The sequence below is a fragment of the Phocoena phocoena genome, chromosome 19, assembly GCF_963924675.1.
Source record: "Phocoena phocoena chromosome 19, mPhoPho1.1, whole genome shotgun sequence".
Classification (NCBI taxonomy): Eukaryota; Metazoa; Chordata; class Mammalia; order Artiodactyla; family Phocoenidae; genus Phocoena; species Phocoena phocoena.
This window is the reverse complement of record NC_089237.1, coordinates 11,900,433-11,922,673: the sequence shown is the minus strand read 5'-3', so window position 1 is coordinate 11,922,673 and position 22,241 is coordinate 11,900,433. Positions and strand designations below refer to the sequence as shown.

Here is a 22,241-nt window from a genome sequence, read left to right as displayed (position 1 = left end):
AGAGATGGAAGACAAGGGTCCTTGGAGCAGGAGGGCACTAGGCAGGGCCTGCAAGCTCGGGCGGCCACTGCCATCTGTAAACACCACTCTGGCACCAGGCCACCTCTCTCACCTCGCCCCTGGCTCCATGACACAGCTCCCTGAGCCCCCTCTAAGGGAGCAGCTGACACCCCCAACTGCTGCAGGTTGCAAAACACATCCTCCTGCCTGCTGGGCAGCCTCTCACAGGGCTGCTGTGCCCACTTACGGTACACACCTCACTCCCACCTGCTCAGGCCAGGGGTTGCATGTGCTATTGAAGACCGCCAAAGTTTAAGGGCAAGGAGTTCCACAGGCGCCCCACACCAGCTCCCAGGTGAAGATCTGGTACCAGCCACGCAGCAGCTGCTGCCCCTGCAAGCAGGACAGGCAGTGCCCAGAGCCCTCTGTGCTGCCTCTGGGCTGCCGTCTGCAGTGGGATCTCAGAGGACAGCCCCCCGCATATAGTGCCCACCTGACAAACAACTCCACACACAGGGCCTGGACAATGCATTTTTCCCAGCAGCCACAGCGGGGCATGTACACTCTTGGTAGTTTCTAGAGTCCTCCCTGGGGCTGAACGGGCAGTGGCTGCCCCTCCCTCTCCATCTCAGCAGGTCCATCCACATCTGTCCCAGAACGGAGTTGGCCATGTAGTGCGGGTGCCCAGTTCTGCTCCGAGGCCACTCTGTCCGCTGAGCCTGGGTGCTTCGCGAGGAGCAGGTAGAGCCCCCCTCGGGGCCCGGGACCCCTGTCCACAGTCCTCTGGGCGGCTACTCCAGAACCACGGTGCCGCCCACCGCCTCTAGGGCCGCCTTGATCTTCTCGGCCTCGGCCTTGGCCACATTGGCTTTGATTTCCTGAGGCAGGGATTCCACCAGCTTCTTTGCCTGCCAGAGAGCAAAGTCAGAACCTGGCCTGGGCCTGGGCAGGCCTGAGAGCTGTCAGTGACGGTGGGAGAGGGCTGTGCGGTACACGGAGCCTCACCTGGACGAGGTTGATGCCCTGGACGAAGTTCTTGATTTCCTTGATCAGCTTCACCTTGTCCACAGGTTTTGCCTCTGTCAGGCGGACGGTGAAATGCGTCTGTTCTTTTGGTTTGGGGATGTCTTCTTCTGCTGCCTGGGGGAGGGAGGGAGGGAGGAAGTGGGTGGCGAGATGAGAAAGGATGGGGTGAAGCAAGCAGATTCACTCCTGGGCCACCATGTCCTGTAACCCCAAAGGCAAGGCCCAGGCCGGCTGCCCAGCAAAGCCTACGATCCCAGTGGGAGGCCACAGCAGGCCAGGTAGACCCAGGCTGCCCAACTGGGTGCTCTTCCTCCCTCACCCACTCCGCTCCATCTCTCCAGAGGCTGCTCGAAAACTGCCTTCTGTCCCCACCACCCAGCACTCTAGTTTCCTTGTCCTTTAAAAATTGTAACTTACGAGACAAGGAAGAGCGACACCAAAAGTGCTCTGCACATAAAATAATGCTACAGAAAAGCAGTGCTGGTGCAGTGGTCAGCCAAGCCCAAGGTTACATACTGATGACAAATATACAGTCAGCTTCAGCTCCACCAAGTGACCAACGATGGGACGACCGGGCGTGACAGAGCTCCTACTGTCACGAGTGAAGACTGCAGCGCCCCTAGAGCAAGGACCACATGACCCAACAGCCTGGGGCAGTCCTGGTTTGGGTCTGCTGCCTAATTATTAACAGCACCCCTTTATTCTTAAAAGTGCTCCAGTTTAGACAAGTTACACAGTAATTCTCTCTCTCCTTGCCCCAAATGTTCAGACTGTAAAGCCACCTTCCAGTTCACAGTGCGGGGAGAAGTGGATGACGCTGGTGGAACCATCAGACACATCTGGGACGTGGGACACTCCACAGGACCCCTGACCTGGTTTCCTTAGTAGATGATGGCTGGGGGGACGGGGTTGAGGGCAGCGACCCAGATTTAAGAGGCTTGAGAAACCCAACAACCAAATGCAACACACAGGCCTTGTTTGGATTTGAGTAAAACGACTGTTTTAAAGAAAGTCTGGAACTATTAGCAAAACTTGAAAGGGCTGGGATAGAAAACCCTGCTAATTGTACTTGTTGTACAAAAAGGCTCACAGCAAGGATGCTGGGCAGAATGGATGCTGCAGCACACGAGGCAAAACAGATCTGAAATCTGCCTCAATCTTCAAGAGATGGGAGAAGCAAATATGGCAAAACCTTTACGATTATTGAGGCTGGGAAATGGATATATGGGTAATTGTATTATCATTCCTCCTTTTGTTACAAGTTCGAGACTTGTAACAAAAATTACAAAAAACCCAAACCAAACCATACCCCAAATTAGTTTGTGGACTCAAGTCTTCTGGTTTCCACAAAGAGACCCAAACTTGCCCCAGCCATCCAGAGGATGGGGCTGCCCCTCACCTCCCCCACTCTCTGCTCCAGACCGACATGCTCTATGGCCCACGTGCCTGCCATCCCTCTGCCTCGCTGTCATCCTCAACTCCTCAAGTTTTCCCCCAGAGTCACCTCCTCATTGCAGCCTTCCTTGAAACTGTAACCCTCCCCGTTTCTTAAGTTTCTTCCTTTTTCTTTTCCCCGTTCTGTTTGATAAAATTTCTTTTTTTCTCGTTTTCTCTCCTTTGGCTGTTCCCCTTTTACTAGGAACATGGTCTTCATATGGGCAGGGACCTGCACATCCTTGGCAGGGAGGAGGTCCCAGGGAGGCTGCAGGGGCACCCACAGTCAGAAAGCGCACGCAGACTCGCAGGGTGTGTTTGGTTGATGCAGAAGCCAGATGAGGGACGAAGAGAGAAACCTGGCTACGTGAGGTGAGGCAAGACGGCAGCTGGACACCAGAGAAACACCTCTTTGTGCACGGGACCCCAGCCTGATCTCACCTCGGGGGCTGCTGCGGCAGGGGCAGCACCAGGCACCACGCCACCCATCGGCATGAACCCCACATCCTGGATCTTCAACGTTTTCTGCAGGAACAGAGAAAGGTAGTTTCAGGAGCTGGCCATCACACCAAGACACGCTCAGGGACATGCCTGGCAAGGTCCTTGCATTCATGGAGCACACTTTGGACAATTTACCAAATTCCCAAATACCCCAGGAAAGGGCCCCAGACCTCCCTACCCGGCCTAGGCCATGATACCTTCAGGAGCTCGTTGAGGTCTGAGATCTCCAGCAGCGTGAGGCTGGCAATGTCCTGGACCAGCTGCTGGATCTTGGGGGGGTACTCCTTGGGGGTGTTATCCAGGGGGGCACCAGCAAGGGCCTCCCCCCCTCGATGGCTGCTGCATCTCATCAGGCGCACGGAGCAGACACGAGGTACCTGTTGCCTAACCCCCATTCAAACAGAGTCATCAGCCTGGCACAAGCAGGTGACACGGACCAGGCAGGTAGGTGCCATGAGCTCAGAAGATCTAGCTCCTTGGTCCTGACTCAGGTTCTCAGACTCCAGGGTCCACGTGGATAACAAAGGGATTTCCCAGCTACTTTATGTTCTTCAAAGGGCCTTAGAAACCCACGTAACTGTAATGCAGACACGCTACCCACGACGCTGTTTCCGGCTTGGATGAACTATACCAACCCACGAAAGTAAGGCAATTACTTGAATGCATTTTGCGGCACAAAGCCTTTCAGAACCTAGGGCCCCTGGCGGCAGAACGCCAGATCCACTCATGGAAGTCCTACCATGTCACTGTGATGCCGGGGAAACTGAAGCTCGGAAATAATCAGGGACCGGTCCAAGGTCATCCTGGGCCACGCCGGAACTATCGGCGGCCCCCGCGGTTAGGGGACTGTCAGGAGGGGGCCCCGCGCCCACCACCCCCGTAGGGACCCACCGAGTCCGGGGTGGCCCCCCGCCCGCGGACGCCGCCCCGACCTGCACCCTCAGTGCCCGGCTGCCCGGCCCTCGGCGGCCTGCGGTACCTGGCGAGGCGGAGGGCGGCGGCTCGAAGCCTAAGACACGGCCCCCATAGGAGGCTTGCGGCCGCCGGCAGCATCGCTCCGCAAGCGAGAAGGTCACACGCGGCTCCCAGTAGGAGGGACGCTCTAGCTGCCCGGACCGCCGAGCATACGCGCTGGGGGAGGACGCTCTAGCCGCCAAGACCGTCGAGCATACGCTGTGGGGAGGGCGCTCTAGCCGCCAGGACCGCCGAGCATGCGAGCTGGGTGTGGGGGGGTGTGGACGCTCTAGCCGCCAGGACTGCCGAACATAGGGGCTGGGGAGTCCGCTCTAGCCGCCCGGGCCATTGGGCTTAGGACCTGGGGGATGACGCTCTAGCCGCCCGGGCCATCGGGCATAGGAGCAGGGGGAGGACGCTCTAGCCGCCAGGGCCATCGGGTATAGGAGCTAGGGAGGACGCTCTAGCCGCCAGGGCCGCCGAGCAAACGAGCTGGAGGAGGGCGCTCTCACCTCGACTTGCCTCCTCTCGCTCCCAGATTACCCCGAAGACGATGGACGGGACAGGCGCAGACCACTCTTTGGCGGCGGCCGGACAGCGGCTGGCCCGGGCTCTCCGCCCCGTGGGGCGAATGAAGCCCAGAGAAGGCTGAGCCACGGCGTGGGTTCCGTCCGAGTCGGGGAGGCGGACTGGACCCCCGGGCAATCCCACTAGGGACGACCGGCCGGGACCTGGCCCTGTTGGACGGCGCAGTGATGCCTGCATCCGAGCCCAGGCTCGTGAAGTTTGCGCTACCGCAGGGCGGGCTCGAGGGTCCCCAGTTCCCTTCCTGGGTAGCTTCGCCCCGGTGGTCCGGCCGTCCGTGGCCTGTGGTCACCTGGCGGCAGGAGCGCCCCTGCCCTCTGGGCCGCCTTCTCCTCGGTTTCCTCCTGTACCTAAACGGCTGCCTTTCCGGCCAGCACGGGCGCACGTTTTGTCCTTCCGTCCTGGCCACCCTGGAAGCCAGGCCGCCGCCCTCCGCCTGGACCAGACCCGCAGGGAGCTCGGGACTCGGCTTACAGTGTCTGCTAAGGGTTGTGATTGAGCCCGGAAGGGGTCAGACGCGGTCCTGGGAGAAGAGCATTTGTAAGCCTGGGCTCTGTCACCACCTGCCAGAAGCCTCTGCACCCCTGCCTTAGTCCAGCTCCTAAACATCTGGCACATGGGGTATCCCCAGCCCTTCAGGTCCTGGGGCCGTTCCTCTTTAGATGCAACAGAGAGCATTCCCCCTCGCTGCTGTCGCCACAGATGATTTCCTAAGAGCCCAGGCAGAACAGCCCTGACTTTAGATCAGAGCGAGGAGACAGGGCTGCTCTCAGCCCAGCACCTCTGTGATTCTGGCCATTCCTTTGACCCGAGCTCTGTGCCTATTAAACTAGTCCATTCCTTCGCAGACAAGCTAAAATGGGGGTCACCCAAGAGGTTTGTCCAAAGTCTGTGAAATGTTCTGAATCCTGAATGCGAGAGGCTGTGAGTCTGCGTTGTCTTAAATGTTTTCTTCTAGGCTACGACTCTCAACTGGCATCCCAGACTCAGACGGGAGTCAGGGCAGCACAGGGCTGGGTGGAGAGAGGACAGCTCCTAGTGCTCAGTCTCAGGGAGGAAAACAGCAGATCTCAAGGCAGAGCAGCGTCTACCAGTTGAGACTCCTGTGGAGCTGGGCCTGGGGCGAGGGGCAGCTGGCCTGTGGGGAGGCACCTTATACACCCCTGTCCACAGCTGGACCAGCTGCTCAGCACCTTCTCTGCAGACACCCAAATACTTGTTGAAAGACATTTTATTATCACTGTTCCATTCTGTCTACTCAGGGCACTGGATGAGATGACGGCTCAGAAGCAGAGAAGCTGGAGACAGGCCCCATCCTTCCTGTGAGGACCAGAGCACCCCTGCTGACAGCCTGCAGGGGAGGACTCTGGGGAGCACTCACACTAGTCACAGGCCACAGGCCCTAAGGTGTCCTGGGTGGGAACGGGAGGGCATGAGCTGTGTGGAGCAGAGACCCCACTCCACCTGGCCCTCTAGGGACCCGACGTGCTGGGCTGGGGGCTTCCTCTCAGAGAAAGTCCTTCCTTTCCACCCTCCCCGCCGAGGCCCAGCCCTGGGGAGAGGAGCCAGACACCAACTCAAGAAGACAGGGACAAGGATGGGGCCTGGGGGGACGAGAAGCCAGCAGGTGAGGACAAAGACGGAAAAGGGCCAGGGTGAAGGGCCACCCTGCCCGTGCAGAGCAGGGACACTACACGCAGAGGGGAGAGAGTGAGGCAGAAGGACGACGCTAGTTAGAGACGGAGGCGGTGGTTTTGGAGAACCGTAGTGTTACTCTGGATGGGGAGCTCCCAGCTGGGGTCAGTCAAAGGAGATGAGCTGGGCTTCGCTGCCCTGTGGCGGCGGCCCCTGTGGCGGTGGCTGCTGGGCCACTGCGGGCTGCTGCTGGGGAGGGCCGCTAGAGGGCGCCATCTGTGGGGGGGGGACACATGGCCCATCGGTCTGTCCTCCCTCTCCAGGCCCCAGCCACCCCACCCTATACCGGCTCCTCTCCAGAACACGCCACATCCCAGTCTTGCCCTGGTACTCAGGCCCCTCGAGCCCACCCTCCCGACTCCCTGCGCTCTTCCTGTCCCCAGCAGAGCCCAGACCCCAGGTGTTCCCGATTCATGTCTGTGGACCGGAGATGACGTGACCTTGGGCTTTTAGTAAATGCGTGCTTTGGCACCTGTAGGTGTTGCTAAGTGTCTGTCCTGGTCCTGCCCGCAGAGCAGCCATCCTGCCCCACACTGGCTGCACTTCCCAGGGCAGCCCCGCTGCTGAGGGGGGCCCAGAGCAAAACCTGTCCCCTGTCATGACCCATGGTGTTGGCCCCAGGAGAGGCTCACCTGCGGGTACACGGGCTGCTGCCCCGAGATGTAGGGCTGCTGCGGGGGCGGCAGAGGTGTGTCTTGGCCGGGGAGGGTGGGCATGAGATTCTGTGGAGGATAAAACAACCCCACACTGAGAAAGGAGCTCTGTAACCAGATAAACGCCAACCAGCAAGGAGAAAGCAGTGGAGGGGACGTAGGGCAGTGAGCAGAGAGTGGAGCCTGCCCAGCACTGCCCCCATCCGATGCCCCCACAACCTCTCACCTGCATGCCGTAAGGCTGGTAGCCCATGGACACTGACTGGCTCCCCATGTAGCCCATGGTGCTGGACTGCGGAGGCTGGGAGATGGCCGGGAGGCTCTGCGGGGCCTGGGAAGCCACGTTCTGTGGAGGGGAGGAGGCAATGGAAGAAGGCTGAGCCCAGTTGCCCCACTGGCCTTGTGGCGGAGGGGGCGGCCTTCCCACCTACCTGATAGCCCTGCGTGGGAGTGGGCTGGTAGGATGAGTAGGCTGGGCTGGTGGTGGGCCCGGCGGGGCCCTGAGGGGCTGCCTGCGTGCCAGCGGCCCCTGCTGGGTACATGTAAGCGCTCACCATGCTGGGATCTGGAGGAAAAGAAAGAGCTCACCACCCCAAAGTGGGGAGGACGGCGGGAGCCCTCTTCTGACTTTTGCTTCTCTTTATGACTTTTGGAACCAAGTTTGTGTTTCACATTCTCACAAAACGAAAGTAAGTGAAATCAACAAAGATAGCAAAGGACCCCCAGAACGTCACACTCTCCGAAGACCAGTGACACCCAAACAGGGGTTGTCTGCAAGACGACGGGCCAGTGCTCTTTGGGAAGTCAGTGTCACAGAATGCCAGGGCAGACCAAGGAACATTGTCGATCAAAGGAGGTGAGAGAAGCAGGACAGCTAAACACGTGACAGGTTTCCTGTTGGCACAAACGGGGTACTGGGACTGTGTGGGAGCTGAGCCGGCTATGGACACAGTCACAACACGGCCTCAGAGCCCTTGTTCCGGCATCTGTACCCAGGCCGTGGGGAGCATCCTGGTTTAGCAAATGCACCGAGGCCTCTAGGAGTGAAGGGCGTCACGCCTGCCGTGCACCCTAAATCGGGTCCGAAGAAAAAGTGTGTGTGGAGAGGGCAAGTGCTGACAAGGAAATGTCTGGGAATCTGAAAAATTCTTTGTACCATTCTGCCAACTGTTTTGTAACTCTGAAATCACACTGAAATAATAAAAGAAGAAAGGGATAGTGGTCCGGGGCTCATCTGGGCTGTTGGCCCTCCGCCAGTCCGCCCCCCACCCCCCACCCCCGTTACCTGCTGCGGCCCCAGGCATGCTGGGGTAGGGGCCGCTGGTGGCTGGGGCCGGCTGGCTCATGTACATGGTGTGCATGGGAGAGCCCTCCACTGAGCCCGCCGGGCTGAAGGTCCCCGCAAAGCTTGCTGGGCCAGAGGGCTGGTACAGCACGCCCCCCGCTGCAGGCATGGCCTGGAGCTGGGGATAGAGAGACGGCTTTCAGGGCAGTTCTCAGTCACCAGGGTGCCTGGAGGGAGTGGGACGTGTGGCAGGCACATGCCTGGGCATAGGGCAGGGAGAAGGCTGGCATCTGGGCCCGCATCTGGATGGTCTGCTTCTGCTGCTCCAGGCGCATCTGCCGCTCCTTCTCCTGCTCCTGCAGGCGCTGGATGGCCAGCTGCCGCTGCACCTCCAGGTACTCCTGTGGGCCATGAGGCAGCCGTCAGTGCTGGCTTTGCCCCCCACACCCCCAGGGCTGGGCCGCCGCTGCCGCACCTGCTTCTTCTGCCGCATGATCTCCAGCTTCTGGGCCAGCTGGATCTGGCGCTGGCGCTCGGCCTCCTCGGCTGCGCGGCGCAGCTTCTCCCGGTGCTCCTCCCGCAGGGCACTGAGTGCCCCCCGGGCGTCACGGATCTGCGCCAGCTTGTCCTGCAGCCCCTCGTAGTACACTGTGGGGAGAGGGCAGAGTGTGGGCCTTGGCAATGGCTCCCCAGCTGAGCACTTGTCAACAGGGCACAGCTGGCATAAGGGCTCCAGGGTGGGTGGGCACGCACGCACGCACACACTTCCTCCAGCTGACTGTCCGGCGCTCAATGGGACGTTTCCTGCCACTGGGACTATCTCTTGTAGAATCCAAGGTCCCTCAGGGCAGCCCTGCCCATACGACCCCAGGCCTGATGACGCCTGGCGGAGGGCACCCACTGCCCCGAGGGGATGTGGCTGGCCCCTGACGGGAGGCCCCGTGGCCCCGGAGGGACGCCCGGGAGGGTGTGTGCGGCACCTACGCCTACGCTCATCCAGCTGGTTGAGCAGCTCGAGCAGCTGGGGGTGCATGCCGTTGATGGACTGGAAAAGGGACAGCACGGCTGAGTCGTTGGTGATGCTGCGGCCCCGCACGTGGTTGCTCTTCATGCGGTTGACAAAGGTGGTGACGGCATTCTGCAGGGCTTTCAGGAACTGTGCGTGGCTCTCCTCCGACTCCCCATTCTGGTATTGCTGCCGGGGCACAGGGGGTCTGGCTGAGTGCCTTCGCCCCCAGGTCCACGAGCAGGGGCAGGGACCCACCATCTGGCCGCTGAGGTCCGAACCTGCTGCACATCTGACTTGGTCCTCCCGGTGGGTCTGCAAGGGGCACCCTCAGCACCCGGTTCACACGTGAGGAAACTAAGGCCCAGGGAGGCTTGGGTTTTGCCCAGAGGCGCAGTGTGGCCGAGACAAGGCTGTCCTGGCTCTAGCCTCTAATTCCCCTGGGCACCAAAGTGCAGAGCCCCAGAATATTCCAATCCATTCAGGGTAGGCTGCGAGTAGCCGAGTTCTGGCCCACAGCCAGCCCAGCGAGGTTCAACGGAGAGCCATGAGCTGCAATGGCCTGCCTCCAGGAGGTCACTGCGGGCACAGCTCGGCCCTCCTGACAGATGCCTGGGCAGGGCCTAGCACACTGCGCTCCGGGAGGCCAAGTATGCCCCCAGCCTGAGGAGGGAGCCACTGCTTACCTCACTAAAGGGGCCTCCGGCCGGATTTACAGGCTGAGGATCTGTCTCCGGGAGGGAAGTCTGGAAGACACCAGAGAGTGACTGGGACTCCGCCCCTGGCCTGTCCTGGCAGCCCCCTCCCAAGGGACCATGGCCAGGAGCGTGAGAGCAGCCCCCTTACCTCCACACTGGCAGGGACTGTGTGTGCCTCCCCGGGCTGGGCGGCGGGCTCTGTCAGAGGCACCGGTGCAGATGGTGTGGGGCTCTTCCGGGCCTCCTCCTGCTTCTTCTCCCAGTAGTTCCGGTTGAGGTACCGGGCGAGCTGCACAGGCAAGAGGGGGTCACTCCCAAGGGCCAGGAGGCAGCAAGGGGAAAGCGCCACACACAGGGTGTCCTCACCTCGGGATCGATGTCTTCAGCCAGAGGCGCCGACGAGTTCTGGGGAGATGTGGGGGGTGTGAGGCGTCATAGGCCGGAGCAGCAGCAACCCTGGCCATCGCTCAGGAGGCCTGGATGACGCAGCCATGACGGTGGACCCTAGAGGCTCCAAAACCGTAGACAGGGCACAGTGTGGTGCCCCACCAGCCCTCCCACGAACCACAGGTACAGGTAGGCAGGTGGCAGGGCTGCTCCCAGCCCCACCCACAGAGCCCTGAAGAGTTTGCAAGTGACTTTCTAAACCTTTTCTCCCACCTGCCACCCACCCCCTTTTTACAAAGAGAACTGAGGCCAAAGAGAGGCTGGGTCCACCCCCAAAAAGCAGACCTGTGACGGCCCCACTGAAGGCCAGAAAACGCAAAGCACCTTTGACCCCAGGGGTTCTCACCTCCTCCTGCTCTTGGGGTTGTGGAAGAGACCAGGGTCTCGACAGTGAGACCGCCAGCCTTTACAGTGCCCTCTATCCCACAGGGGTTCCGACCAGGGAGCTGAGACCCGTGGGCGCCAGGCCGCACCCTGCCCCTGCCCATGAGACACGTGCCTCCAGGTTGGGGCACCACCCCCCCGCCTCCCCACCCCACCATGGGAAGGGGGTCCAAGCCAGTGGGGCTGAGCCGGAGGGCGGGCTCACCACGGGCGAAGAGTACAGGCTGCTGGCAGGAGGGGCTGACGAGGCCACAGGTGTGGGCTCCGCCTTGGGGTACGCGGCATAGGCCGACTTCTGTCTCTGCAGGAGAACCAGGAGAAGGGTGTTGTGAGGGTGCCCCCGGACTCCCCTGGCACCCCCAGACTCAGCGAGGCCACCCCCGGCTCACCATCCTCTCCTTCTCCTCGGCCTCGGACTGCGACAGGGCCAGGGCCAGCTGCAGCTCCTCTTCCTCTTGCAGGGCCGTCTCATCCCTCTTGGGGGGCAGCTGAGGATGGCAGGGCAGGGTGAGCCGGGCCCAGGGCTGAGGCGCCCCCGCAGGCCCGGGCAGTACCTGGGACTGCTGTGACAGGGGGCTGGTCAGGTACTCCGGGGGCAGCTCCGTCGTCGAGGCAGCCTTTCCCTCCGCTTTCCTGGAGGAGACAGGACGCTATACGTCATCGGGCACTGTACCCCTGGCCCCCCACAAGTTCTCAGGACACAGCCTGGGGCTTCCCTCCGACGTCCCCACAGAAGGAAGACGGGGGTTCCACAGACCACATTCCAGAGAAAAGCTGGACCCTCAAACCAGCTGCCACCTCTGGGCTGTGGAGCCCTGGGTAAGTCACTGGCCTAAGCTACAGCTCCCCCTCCTGCAAATGGGGCTCAAACACCCGCCTGGCTCCGGCTTTCCACAGAAAAGGACGTCCCGGTGGAACAGCCTGCAGAGACCACTTCACCAAGGAATCAGATTCCGTCACTGATTCTGGGACAGATGGACAGCACAGGCTCCCAGGCCAGCCGCACGGAACCTGTCTCTAACCACGAGGAAACCTTGGACCCAAACCTAGAGATATGCCACAACAGCCTAGGCCCCTCAGCGACGTCCTCGTCACAAAAAATGAAGCAGATAAAACATGCTGGGTTAGGAAGCTGATGTGGTGGCTGGGTCCTGACAGGACAAAACCGCCGCAGGATGTTACTGGGACACGGGAACCCTGGACAGGGACTGGGGAGTAGGTGTCAGAACCACACTGATGCTAAATGCCCCAACTCGACAGCCGGCAGCAGTCACATGGGGAAAGTTCCTCCAGGGAAGCGCACGTAGGAGGTCGAGGCGAGGAGGACAGGGTGCCTGCAGCTCACTCTCAACTGGTTCAGGACACAACGTGTATGTGTCTGGACATGCAGGCAGATGCAGGGAGGGCTGGTGTGATGGAGTCAATGGGGCCGAGGGACCCAGGCTGTGGGAGGGGCAGGGTGTGTGTGTGGTCTCCAGACTGTTCCTGCATCTCTTCTCTAAGTGTCACTCCCAAACTAAGACGTTACAAAAAGAAACCTGAGCAATTAGCTAGCAGGTCTCAGAGCCGGGGGCCCTGCCTGGCTCTGTCCAAGTCTGCTGCTCCGCCCGCCCCCGATTACCAAGGTAGAAGCTGGCTCCGCTCAGTGTCCAAGGGGACTTACTTGTTGAGCTGCTCGTAGCAGGGCTCGCACACACGCACCTCCTTCTCGATGCCAAACTTGGGGATGGTGGAATACTTGGAGGAGCATTTGCCGCAGAAGATCTGGCCGCATGCCCGGCAGTGGTGCTGCGACACGGGACAGGTCAGGGCAGCCTGGCTGGCCACCCTTCACGCCCACCCCCCGCCCAGCACCGCCCACTGCAGGACGCGCCAGACCGGGTCTCCTAGGCCAGGGTGGGCAGAAGGCAAGCCCAGGAGGCCACAAAGGCCCTGGGGGAACAGGGTGCACTTGCAAGCTCTCAACTGTAGCCTCCACTTTGAGGAAAAGATGTCAAATTACGAAGAAAAATTCACAAAAAACATGCATGAGTTGTCCCGATAAACGAGTTTTGCTGGACGGTGAGTCGGGTGAGTCTGCTCAGATGCCCCAGGCCCCAGCCTTTGCCACGGCCAGCCTGGGCTTTGGTGGGAAGAGGGAGGGTCCAAGCTGCACAGGCCAAGTCAGCTGAGCAGACTTGGCCAAGAGGCTATTGGCCGAGGCAACGCAGACCCAAACCCCCAGCCCCGGGCGTGGGGTATTCTCCCGTTCCCAGAGGGGTGCAGCCTTGCCCGAACTTCACCTGACAGCACTGACCATCAGACACCAACCCTAGGTGACCACACTCCCTACACTGCCACGTCCCAGCCAAGACAGAAAGGCCCATGCGTGGGTGCGGTGGCCTTGTGATGACAGCAGGTGGCCTGGGTTCTGCCCCGGCCAGGCGTGGAGCCAGGTCCCTCCCCAAGGCGGGTGCACTCACCTTGCGGGTCATGACCCCGAACTGCACCCGGCACCGGTGGCACTCCTCAGCATCCACCCAGTCGGGGGCCTGGGGACAGGCAGAGTCGGGTCACATAGTCCCGCCCTCCCTGCCGATCCCCGCTTCCCACAGGTGTGTGCAAGGGACTAGAGCCAACTCACTGCAGACATGACTCGAGGAAGGATCCCCCTCCAAAACAGTCTTCCTTTCTTTCTAAAGACCTTACAGCAAGACTTCCCACAGCTTTGGGGACATATAAGTATTTGTCTTCACGGCTGTGGGAACCACAGCCCTAAGGCACCTTGAACTGGGTTCCTGTCTCAACCTGCAGACACAGCTGCATATTCTACTGAAAAAAGTCAAGCTTTCTCGTTTTTGAGACAGATCAGCAGCTCACCTGCTGCCAATAAGCCCAGATCCCAGGGCTTCCCTTCTGCCTTCTCAAAGCAGCCTAACTCCTAGACCTCCAGCACCCAGTGAACTCACTCTCTCCGCCGCAAACATGGCATCGCTCTCCTTGAACTCTGGGAAGACGTGTCCTGGAGAAAGGAGGCCGCTGTTACTGCCAAGTGCTGCCCTAGTGGGCGAGGCCCATAGCCTCACCTGCCCGAACCCATCTGCCCTGACGCCTCCAGAGCTGCATCCTAGCTCTTGGCATCTGCCTCCCCGAACAGACAGAAGAGGCCCAGAGCCCCGGGGCAGCAGGCACGGTGACCCCACACTGGGCAAGGGCGCCTTGGGGCACAGCTCAGCCGGCCCGCCCCCGAGCTGGGCTGGCTCCCCACAGGCCGCTCTGTCCTGGGGACCACACACAGAGCCAGGCATTGCTCCCACCTCATCAAGGCCTCATAGACATTCCCCAGTCCATCTGGCTCCTGGTCCCGCACCCCAGCCAAGCATGATTCCCAGAGCTCTTAAAAGTTGGAGTTCCTAAGCTGTTTTTTGAGACATGGACCCCTTGGGAATCCCATAAAAGCTTTGTTTTTGTTTTTGGCCATGCTGTGTGGCTTATGGGGATCTTAGTTCCCCAACCAGGGGTCCACCCAGGCCCCCAGCAGTGAAAGCCTGGAATCTTAACCACTGAATCGGCAGGGAATTCCCCCCAAGTAAAGCTTTGCGCATTCTCTCTCGTGTATAAGGTCCAAGGATTGGGAGCTTGAGGCCAGCTCACCGACCTCATCACACACTGTCTGCACGGTCCTGCCTACCCCGCGGCCAGCAGGCGCTGCCCCTGCTCCCACTCCATGCCTCATCTTCAGGGCCAGAGGACCTGCCCTCCCCCGCCGCAGCACAGGTGGGAGAGGCCCCAGCCCAGCCCTCTCATTCCATGCCTGGCAAGAGCACCAGCAAATCCTCCAAACAAGGCCTGAATCCACCACCCTCCTTGCCAAAGCCCACCACCTCTCTGCTGGCACCGCAACAGCCAGGAGGAACACACAGTGGGCCTTAAGAAGCACACCTCAGCTGCCACACCCCCACTTACAACTCTCTAGGAGTTTCCGCTGTGCCCAGAGCACAGTGCTACCCCCACTGCGCACGGGGCGGGCACAGCCACCCTTGGACCCGCCTTGTGCAGGGCAGCCCCTCAACTCCTGGTGGCATGTCCCAGGCCTGACGCTGGACCGTGCTGCTCCCCACTACCCTGACTCACCTTCCACCTTCATGATCTGATACGTGTCCTGAACGACCTTGTATTTGGGCTCGTTCCGGAATGCATGTGCCCAGGCCTGAATCAGGTACAGGATCTTGTTTCGGACGTTTACTTCCACCTGCCTCTGTGGAGAAGAGAGGAAAGAAGATAAGAACCTTGGGAGAGGCAGGTGCCAAAGAGACATCTCAGCACGAAAAAGCAGCTGGCAAGACCCCAACACTCCGAGCAACTGGGGCTGGCAGAGGTGGGGCGGGTCCCCCAAGTGGGGCACCAGGGCCATGTAGTGACCCACTCCCCAGACCCAGGCCTACTTTAGGAAGCCCTGTCCCCAAGGACAAATCCATTGCACCTGTCTGCCCACTCAGGACCTGGACTTATCTTTAACTGCCTAGGTGAAGCTGCGCATCCCTCAGGTGGAGGCTCTCAAACCCCTACTGCCCCATAACTACCTGTCTCTCCCCACCCCATCACCGTGCCCTACAGGACACTGACCGCCTAGCGAGCTCCTCAGCCTATAACCCACTCTGTTGCCAGCTAAGGCCAGCCTCTGACAGGCAGAGCCAATCAGGCCTGGGCTGAGGAAGCAGACGCACGGTCGGCTGGCCCCCTCCCTCCAGTCATAGGCAGCGCAGGCAGGCGGGGGAGTGGCTCCAGAAAGTTCCCCACATACAGAGCCACCAGCACCACCAAGCTAAAGCACAGACAATCACATTTCTAGAGCTCTCTCAGGATCCTATCCACACACTATGCTCAGGATGGTGGGTCAAGAAAGCTGCTTCAAGACACCAAGCACAGCTCACGTGCCAGGGTTCCCACTCTTCCCTGTAATCGGGGTCCAGTCAGTGGACCCCTTTCCAGGTAGCCCTGCCCGTGAGGACTCAGACCATGTACAGTGTGAACAGGACACGATCATGCCAGGACAAGGAGGGCGGGTTCTAACTCCTCTGCTGTCACCCAGGCCAGAGCAGGGGCTGGCCAAGTCACCAGTCAGGGCTTTGGAGAAGCCCCGCCGTCAGCTCAGCCCCAGACGGGCTCCTGGCTGTGAGGCCCACAGGCGCCCAAAGGGCCCAGGCCACAGTGGCAGCGGAGTTGGTGCTGGGGCTTCACTCCCTGGTTGCCACCCAGGGCACCCGCACCCTCAGCTCCATGGGATGCCCCTCACCCACGGGGGGGTGGGGGGCGCGTAAAACCCACTGCCCTGGCGTCCCTGCTCTGCTGTTGCTGTTCCCCAACTCTCCCTCCACAAGCACTCATGCGCCTCCCTGCTCAGAATTCTACCCAAGCCTTTGGGGACCCCAGGCCTCCACTTAACAACCTCTGCCCATGGCACACAGCTCCCTCCCCACCTTCTCCACTGCTCAGTGAGCATCCCCTGCCCTTCAAGACTCAGCTCCTGCCCCCCAGGAAGCCTTCCCAACTTTGCAGGAGGAGTGGGGTCTCCTCCACACCCCCAGATGCAGCCCCGCTGACTTCTGGGAAGGCCTGACCTCACCAGGCAGGGACCACGAACACTCACCTTCCAGCCCTCCAGCACCTGGCACTGTTCCCACCAGCAAAGCCCCAAGAAGCCCGTGTGGTGGTGCACCCCAGTCTGGGCTTCCCTGCTCCCCACAGAGTGCCCACCTTCAGCAGCTCCTTCAGCTCCTCCATGGTCTGCTTGTTTGCCACCTCATCATGAACCGTCTGGCCACAGTTCTTCACCACGGACTCCATGACCTGCAGGCCCCAAGGTGGGGTAGACTTAAGTCTCTGGTCAGGGCAGGAACTCCCCGTCCTGGACGGGCCCACCTCCCCACAAGAAGGCGGGCCTCAACAGGGCCCTCAGGCCACCCAGCTGGACAAGAAAGCCCGCGTTACAGCCTCTGAAGCAGGAAGCAGCCAGGGGTACACCTGCTTCTTCTAACTCTGTGTTTTATCACCAGGGACAGACACTGGAGTCAACCTCAGGGCCCACACGTGTCAGCCTAAGGTGGAATAGCTGAGGCATTGCTCCCAGCCCTGCCCCACGGCCCCAGTGCCTCCACTTCTGGCGGTGCGCCCATCCCTGCTATCCCCACCAGTGCCACCTGGAGTACAGGGTCTGATTACCTCTAGGGCATACAAGGCCACGTGGGGATTCTTGTCATTGACTTTCTTCTTGATGGAGCTCACTGCATATTTTGCTCTGACAGAAAAAGGCATTGATAAAAGCAGAAAGAGAAAAAGAGAAAGAAAACAGCCTCTAAGACTGAGAAAAGCCCACCCACCATCTGGTCCCTGAGACACCTCCCAGGCAAATGTCCAGGTAACTGTGCCCTCCCAAGCTGTACAGAGAAAGTCCTTTAATCGTCCCAAGATCTCAAAAACCCCAGCACACAGACCACACAGTCCTCCACCAGGGCCTAACGTGGTTCGCTTCCATCCGGGCAGGATCTTGGAAGATGAGCAGACACCAAGCAACCCTAGTCCACGGGGTGGCCACCCCATTGCTTTTGAGGGAGCACTTACTGCGTGTCCCCCTGGCGGATCAGGTCACAGATCTGGAGGATGGACTCCCAGTCGGTCTCCAGAAGAAGTTGGCTGGTCGCTTTGTCTAAGACAGAAACTCACCATTACAGGGGCTCATCCTGCTCTGTGATTCCCCAGGTGGCCCCCCAGCTCAGCAACAGGCAGGAGGGACTGCCCCCTTCCCATTTTAGACATTGGACCAAACACAAAACTACTGAAAATGCTCCTGACACCTGACAATAACCATGAAAGCACTGTCCTTCCTGAAAGACAGACAAACAGCTTGGAAAATAACAATGGAAAACGCTGTTGTGAGCTTTTTACATGCCAAGTGCTGTTCCAAACATTTTACATGAACTCACTCAATTCTCACACAACCTTAAGAGTTAGGTGATATTTCCACCTTCTCCGAAGACAGAGAAACTGAAACAGAGAGGTGAGGTCACCGCCTGAATTCACACAGCTTGCTGGGGCAAAGCCAGAATTCAACACTATGCTCAGCTGTTTCTCAACAAAGAGAACTCTGCTGCCTCATCCCTCAGAGTCCCTGGTTTTTCAGAAGCTTAACCTATTTGATTAGCTCTCAGCTGAGGCATGGCTGGAGAGGCATGCAGCAGAGACCCCAGTGCTCTGTTTCAAGTGTTTTGTGGGGCGCAGACAGGATCGACCCGCCAAGGATTCTCCAACTACCACCTCTAGTCTATGTCGCTGTGGCCTCAGACAGACAGATGTGCTGCTCAGGGGCTGCTCTCCAGCCCAGCCAGTACCATCTTCCCTGGAGTTGTACAAATGGTCAACATGGATCTGGGAGTAACTTCTGGACTAACCACTGAAAGCCTGAACAACCTCATAAGCTGAGCTCCTCGGGGCCTGTATGTTCAATGAGCAAGAAAGGCGGCTCATCTGAGGTCCCTCTGAAACCATATTCAAGGAACAAGGAGGGCAGGCTCGGGCTGACCATTCCAGTACCCAGAGCACCGATCCCAAACACAGAGCACACACGGTTTCATGGAGTGGTGGGGGCTCGCCCATAAAAATCGATTTTCCTTCCTAAAATCTGTGACCTCCAGGAGGCTCAGAAGGATCAGCTATCCACCCCAGAAAACAGAGGAAACGCCTTCCTAGCCCTGGGCGCTTCCGGGAGCCCAGTGGGGACACTGGGCGCAGGTCTGGGTCCCTGGGGAAGCAGCGCTCCAAAGAACTTGGCAGGACCTACAGAGGACATTGCTGGCTCCACCCTCTGGGGCCCATGTATGGGTCAGAACTCCCAAATCCCATGCAACCTAGGTTTTGGTAGGGAGAGTCTACTGAGATTTTACTATTTCACTGAGTCACCCGTTTGCGTGACTCAGGACGTGAGGCCTGTTCGGCCAGACGCTGGTGGTCGTTTCCCCAAGGCTCCTGGCCCGTCTCCTACGCGGACCCTCATTTACTCGGCCGGCGCCGGGGCCGCGCCCCGGACCGCCGGCCCTGCATCGCCTGCGCGCCCGCCCAGGGCCCGGGTGGCGCGGCGGTCGCCCCGGAGCGCTGGGGCCCAGGGGCTTTCGCTCCGGGGGCGGGGGCCGCGTTACCTAGGAGACGCTCGAAGGTGCCGCTGCCGCGCCCCATGGCGACCCAGGAACCCGACCTGACGCCGTAGCTCTCCCCGCTGAGAGCCGGCGCGCCCCCGACTTCCGCTTCCGTCTGCCGCCTCGGGTGCGCGCACGCGCACGTCGCTGGCCTGCTCGCGAGCCGCGGGAAGGCGGGCCTTTCCGTTCGCCCCAGAGGCTGGGCGCAGATTGGACCGCGCCCACTGAGACGGTAAGCTCTGGGAACCAATGAGCAGCCCGGGGGCGAGGCCTGGCGTCGCCGGGACGCCGAGCCACGGATGTAGAGTGGAGCAGGGAGCGGGATGTGTCTTCTGCTCGGGGCCACGGGTGTGGGGAAGACACTGTTGGTGAAACGCTTGCAGACTATCCTTCCGCGCCGGGTGGGGGGGGATGGGGCCTGGGGTGCAGGTCTGGGTCCGGGGCTTGGGGGTTTGGGGGGCGCTGGTGGCGAGCGGGGTAGGGGGCGCCCGGGCGGGGGGCGGGGCGCCCGGGGCGGGGTCCGGCCAGCGCTCCCTCCTCGGCCTGCTCGGAGACCTTGACTACCTCGCACAGCTGAGCTCCCGGGATGGGAAGGGCGACCTGGGCGATCTTCCCCCCACGCGGCCCACGGTAGGCGTCCGGCCTCTTGCAGGTTTAGGAGAAGTGGGTTCCCTTGCGGTTAGAAGAGCAATTTGGGTTCCTTTTTTTTTTTTTTTTTTTTTGTATTATTTATTTATTTGCTTGTGGCAGGCGGGCTCCTTAGTTGCGGCATGCATGTGGGATCTAGTTCCCTGACCAGGGATCGAACCCAGGCCTCCTGCATTGGGAGCCCAGAGTCTTCACCACTGTGCCCCCAGGGAAGTCCCTGGGTTCCTTTAAATGGAAGCTGGGGTCTGGCGGGTCAGTGTGTTCAGTACAGACTTGACGTGGTGTCGCCGCGGGGAGCCTGGCTCCGCCCGGACAGAGTCCCAGGGCATCCGGAGCCCCCCGCCCCTCACTCCTGGTCAGACTGCATTTGCTGCTCGCCGCACAGGGCGAATCCCGCTGGTGGGCGTTGGTGCCCTGGCCACAGCCAGCCTTGAGGGTTCTGGACACCTGGGAGCATCTTCAGGCCTCCTCCCTTACGGGTTCCGCCTTAGGGCCTAAACACTTGAGAAGACCTATGCTGGGGGTTAGGTTGCAGTGTAAAGAGCTGGGCACGTTGCTATCCAGAAGTTCCGTGTGGGAAAGCGCTTGTGGTGGTCTCTGTGCATCCTGGTTTTTTCCACAGGTGGGTACCAACCTAACGGACATCGTGGCTCAGAGAAGGATCACCATCCGGGAGCTGGGGGGGTGCATGGGCCCCATCTGGTCCAGTTACTATGGAAACTGTCATTCTCTCCTGGTAGGTCGTAGTCTTTTGAACTTCCTTTGGGGAAGTATGTCCCTATTCTAGCGTTGTCTAGTCCCCAGTTTCACTTTGTGTGGGATAGAGTTTGGTTTCCTGGGCAACTGTGCGAGTCAGGGAAACAGGGTCCAGACTAGAGTTGCTTCCTTCTGGGACCCCAGCCTGATCCCTAGGGCTCCTGAGCCCAGGCTAATGTGAGAACTCACAGAAGGCTTGCTGAGGGCAGTGTTCCTTTTCTGCAGGTAACTGTGCCATCCACTCATTGCCTTATTGCCCTGGGTGTGTTTTTACATTTTATGTTTGAATTCTATATCCCCTGGTTTGTCCCATCCTGGCAAGGCCTGTGCCCCAAATTCTAGGACCCTTCCTTGGAAAAGTAATGGCCACACAAGTAGAGACTTCCGTGTAGGTGGAAACAAATAAATAACACCGGTCCTTCTTGCACAGCTCGCTCCCCTCTGCTCCTCCCTTTCTGGAAGCCTTTCTTGCTCTTTCTGAGCCAGGCCCGTGATGCGAGGAGAGGAGGTGTGGCAGGGATGGTGTTCCATTGCAGGGGGATCCTAATTTTCATTTACTTCTTTCCAGTTCATGGTGGACACCTCTAACCCTACCCAGCTCTCTGCATCCTGTGTGCAGCTCCTGGCTCTCCTTTCGGCAGAACAACTTGCAGAAGCATCGGTTCTGATTCTCTTCAATAAAATGTACGTGTCCGTGAGCTGAGAGGAAACGCGGGGGTGCCCCAGGGCGGAGCTCCTGTGGAGTGTAGCCAGGAGGGTGGCTCGTTAGGGAGGGGGTGCAGCGATGGCAGCCCAGTCTGACAGGTATTGCTTTCACTCCAGTGACCTGCCCTGTTACATGACCATAGAAGAGATAAAGTCGTTAATCAGGCTCCCGGACCTCATTGCTTGTGCCAAGCAGAACATCACCACGGTAGAAATCAGTGCCCGGAAAGGCACTGGCTTGTCAGAAGTGCTGCGCTGGCTCGAGGACACCCACAGAATGAATGGTTGACTGCAGGGCCGAGAAGCGTTGGCTGGCCCGCTCTGTGGCAAGAAGGCAGAAGCAAGCACTGCTTGGCCTCTGGCCATCTGCTGCTTTTATAAGGGCAGGATAAGCCCTAGAAGATGGGGTTCTGTGCTGAGTTGCAATGATGGGTAAACTGAGGCACCCAGGTTATAGAACTCCTGACATCTGCCCTCTGGCTCCAGAGCTGGGAGAGGAGGACAGGCCTTCCAGGTGGCTTGTGTCCTACACCATCCTGGGATGGTTCTAGGGGATTTGTTCCCCTGCCCACCAGGAGAGCTGCTCTCTCAACTCTGACACAAGCTCCAACCTGTTGAGTTTCTGATACCTTGACAGTATAAGGAAGCTTGTGGGAAAACACCTATTGCTTGGTGCATTTGTGTCCTAGGGCTTCTGTAACAAATCGCCACAAATGGTGGCTTGCAGCAGCATAAACTTACGTTCACGGTGCTGGAAGCCAGAAGTGTGGAGGCTCTGAGGGAGAATCCATTCCCTGCTTCCAGTGGCTGCTCGTGCCGCTTGGTGTCGTTGGCTTGTGGTTCGCAGGACTCGAATCTCTGCCTCTGTCTTCATGTGGTCTTCTCTCCTCTTTTTATAAGGAGGATGTAGGGCCCACCCTAAATCCAAGGTGATTTCATCTCAAGATCCACAGTTACATGTGCAAAGATCCTTCTTCCAAAGGTCACCTATGCATGTTCCGGGGGTTACAACTTGGACGTATCTTTTGGGGCCACTATTAAACCTACTGCAGTCTGGTAAGAAACCCTCTGCTTCTGTGTGTGGTTGTGAGTTTCCTACAACAGCTTCCTCTGTCTCAGCTGGTGGTCTAGCTCATTGGGCCATCGGCCCAGGCCCTCAGCCTCCTCGCGGTTTCCAGTTGGTCACTCTGCGGGGGTGAGGGGAGCTCTGTTCTACAGAGGTTTTAAATGGCGCTCCGAGAAAGCTCTGTATGTCCTGCAGGGCAGTGCAGTGTCAAGTCTTCCTTTCCCTGTTGA

At 59.6% G+C, this 22,241-nt stretch overlaps 3 protein-coding genes across 3 annotated transcripts; 1 reads left to right on the top strand and 2 right to left on the bottom strand.

Annotated features, from left to right (window-relative positions):
* Positions 1-517: 517 nt before the first annotated feature.
* On the bottom strand, positions 518-4,059 carry MRPL12 (mitochondrial ribosomal protein L12). Its single transcript, XM_065896651.1, has 5 exons — positions 3,941-4,059; positions 3,159-3,345; positions 2,902-2,985; positions 1,006-1,140; positions 518-908 (listed from the first exon to the last, which is right to left on the bottom strand). The coding sequence occupies exons 1-5, from the start codon at positions 4,012-4,014 to the stop codon at positions 792-794; spliced, it is 597 nt and encodes a 198-aa protein (XP_065752723.1). The 5' UTR covers positions 4,015-4,059; the 3' UTR covers positions 518-791.
* Positions 4,060-5,718: 1,659 nt separating this feature from the next.
* On the bottom strand, positions 5,719-18,944 carry HGS (hepatocyte growth factor-regulated tyrosine kinase substrate). Its single transcript, XM_065896794.1, has 22 exons — positions 18,840-18,944; positions 17,269-17,353; positions 16,870-16,945; positions 16,405-16,497; positions 14,782-14,905; positions 13,617-13,669; positions 13,131-13,199; positions 12,332-12,456; positions 11,223-11,301; positions 11,058-11,156; positions 10,874-10,969; positions 10,204-10,242; positions 9,986-10,126; positions 9,826-9,885; positions 9,118-9,328; positions 8,609-8,781; positions 8,394-8,534; positions 8,134-8,311; positions 7,280-7,413; positions 7,075-7,194; positions 6,828-6,917; positions 5,719-6,411 (listed from the first exon to the last, which is right to left on the bottom strand). The coding sequence occupies exons 1-22, from the start codon at positions 18,874-18,876 to the stop codon at positions 6,301-6,303; spliced, it is 2,334 nt and encodes a 777-aa protein (XP_065752866.1). The 5' UTR covers positions 18,877-18,944; the 3' UTR covers positions 5,719-6,300.
* Positions 18,945-19,159: 215 nt separating this feature from the next.
* Positions 19,160-21,234, top strand: ARL16 (ADP ribosylation factor like GTPase 16). The gene is made up of 5 exons (XM_065897936.1): positions 19,160-19,237; positions 19,410-19,466; positions 20,107-20,220; positions 20,809-20,924; positions 21,063-21,234. The coding sequence occupies exons 1-5, from the start codon at positions 19,160-19,162 to the stop codon at positions 21,232-21,234; spliced, it is 537 nt and encodes a 178-aa protein (XP_065754008.1).
* The last annotated feature ends 1,007 nt before the right edge of the window (positions 21,235-22,241 follow it).